Consider the following 2,464-nt stretch of genomic DNA (forward strand, 5'->3'; position numbering starts at 1 on the left):
CCGGTGGACACATCGGGAAAGCCGGCTCTCCACAGCTTTTTTGTTTGTTTGCTTTTAAAAATATATCTTTATTGATTTCAGAGAGGGAGGGAGAGGGGGAGAGATGGAAACATCAATGATGAGAGAGAATCTTTGAGCGGCTGCCTCCTGCACGCCCCCTACTGGGGATCCAGCCCGCAACCCGGGCCTGTGCCGGAATCAACCAGGGACCCCTCAGTCCGCAGGCCGCCGCTCTATCCACTGAGCCACACCGGCCAGAACTCCACAGTTGGTAGCAGACCCTGCGGTCCCACCACGCTGGGCACCAGAGGGGACACAGGCCTGCAGGGGAGGGTGGCAGGTGGGGCTGGGCATGGGGCTTTGCAGGCTGAGTAGGAGTTCTCCGGGAGGAGGGCCACAGGGTGACCAGCAGCTCAGCAGGAGGGGTGGCTGGGACATGCCTGGTGGCCAGGGCCAGGCTGAGAGTGAGAGGCAGGACCTGGGGTGGGAACCTGGGGCTGCTCAGGCCCCTCTGAGCACCTGTCCCTGCAGGTGGCGGGCACGGCAGCTGGTGAAGAACATCCCTCCCTCGGACATGGCCCAGATCAAGGCCAAGGTGGCCGCCATGGGGGCCCTGCAGGAGCTGCGGCCGGACTGGGGCTGCCGGCGGGCCTGGCTGCGAGACTACCTGTCCTCCGTGAGTGCCAGGCTGGGCCCGAGGGGCCTCTGCCTCTGAAGTTTAAGTGTTGTTGTTGTTGTTGTTTAAAATATATAGTTTTACTGATTTCAGAGGAAGGGAGAGGACGAGATAGATAGAAACATCAATGATGATGAGAAAGAATCATTGATCGGCTGCTTCCCACACACCCCCTACTGAGGATCGAACCCGCAACCGGGAATCGAACCTTGGACCTTTTGTTCCACAGGCTGAGACTCTAGCCATTGAGCCAAACTGGCTAGGGCATTGTGGAGGTTTTTGGTTTGTTTTATATTTATTTTTTTAAATATATTTTATTGATTTTTTTACAGAGAGGAAGGGAGAGGGATAGAGAGTTAGAAACATCGATGAGAAACAGATGAGAGAGAAACATCGATCAGCTGCCTCCTGCAAACCCCCAACTGGGGATGTGCCCGCAACCAATGCACACGCCCTTGCCCAGAATCAAACCTGGGACCCTTCAGTCCGCAGGCCGACGCTCTATCCACTGAGCCAAATCAGTTAGTGCCTAAATTTATTTTTTTATCGATTTCAGAGAGGAAGGGAGAGGGAGAGAGAGAGATAGGAACATCAATGATTAGAGAGAATCATTGATCCGCTGCCTCCTTCACACCCCACACTGGGGATTGAGCGCAAAACCGGGGCATGTGTCCTGACCGGGAATCGAACCATGACCTCCTGGTTCATAGGTCAACTGAGCCACGCCCACCAGCCTGAAGTTTAAGTGTTTTCACTCAGAACCACTGGCCTGGGCTTCAGGGAGCACCTGCTCCTGGGCCCTGCTCCCATTCCTGCCCCCCCATTCTAAGGCCAACCCCTTATTCTCAAGAACACCGCCCCCCAATCTCAGGTGCAGTCCAAACCCCTGTCCTCAGACACAGCCCCCCCAAGCTCGGTTGGCATCCCGGCCAGAGCTCCCCTTGGCCCTCAGTGGGCGGGTGCTGCCCGCAGGCCCCCGGCCTGGATTGCAGGAGAAGAGGCCCAGGGGCGTTGGCACGGGGGGGAGGGGGGCCTGGTCCCCGCTGGCTGCTGCCTTCTCAGCGTCCATCTGCCGAGGTCCAGGTCTGGCCTGAGGAGCAGGCAGGGGCCGGCGTGGAGGGCGGAAACCTGACGTCTTGGCCCTTAGGCGGTGAGGTCTGTGCTGGCCTCAGGGGAGCGGGTGGCCCAGCAAAGGCGGCGCGTGCACCCGACGTGGGTTCCCAAGGTCAGGGGGGCTGTGCCGCTCACCCAGAGTGGCTGCCAGTCGAACATGGTCCCAGACCCCGTCCCAAGCTGCCCCCATCTGTGCTCAGGCCGCCGACAACCCTGCCGCCTCCAGCCTGTTCGCTCAGCGCCTGAAGTCGCTTCGGGACAAGGACGGCTTCGGGGCAGTGCTCTTCTCCAGCCACGTCCGCAAGGTGAGCGGTGGGCGGTGGCGGGCGGCCTGGCGGTCTCCCAGCTGCCCTGACACTTGGGAAGTGGGCAGCTCCAGCCCAGGCAGGGAGAACACAGGGCGGGGCAGGGGGTGCCAGAGGGGCACTGAGCCCAGCATCTGCCCCCAAGGTGAACCGCTTCAACAAGAGGCGGGACCGCGCCCTGCTGCTCACCGACCGGCACCTGTACAAGCTGGAGCCCGGCCGGCAGTACCGGGTGATGCGGGCCGTGCCCCTGGACTTGGTGAGCCTGTGGGGGCGGGAGCAGCGTCCATGGGCCCCTCCCCTCCCCCCTTCCTGGGGTGCCTGGAACTTCCTAGAGCAGTCTCCGCTCAGGATGCCCCCACCACCACCA

General features: G+C 60.9%; 1 protein-coding gene across 1 annotated transcript in view; it reads left to right on the forward strand.

Annotated features, from left to right (window-relative positions):
* MYO1G (myosin IG) overlaps nt 1–2,464 on the forward strand; it is a gene marked incomplete at its 3' end in the record, with an annotated part of 18,279 nt that overhangs the window by 11,900 nt on the left and 3,915 nt on the right. Inside the window, exons 13-16 of the mRNA XM_014530535.1 lie at nt 532–676; nt 1,824–1,901; nt 1,990–2,094; nt 2,240–2,353. Of these exons, the coding sequence (XP_014386021.1) occupies nt 532–676; nt 1,824–1,901; nt 1,990–2,094; nt 2,240–2,353 (442 nt within the window). The remainder of the gene's footprint in view (nt 1–531; nt 677–1,823; nt 1,902–1,989; nt 2,095–2,239; nt 2,354–2,464) is intronic.

The sequence above is a fragment of the Myotis brandtii genome, unplaced genomic scaffold (genome assembly GCF_000412655.1).
Source record: "Myotis brandtii unplaced genomic scaffold, ASM41265v1 scaffold743, whole genome shotgun sequence".
Lineage (NCBI taxonomy): Eukaryota > Metazoa > Chordata > Mammalia > Chiroptera > Vespertilionidae > Myotis > Myotis brandtii.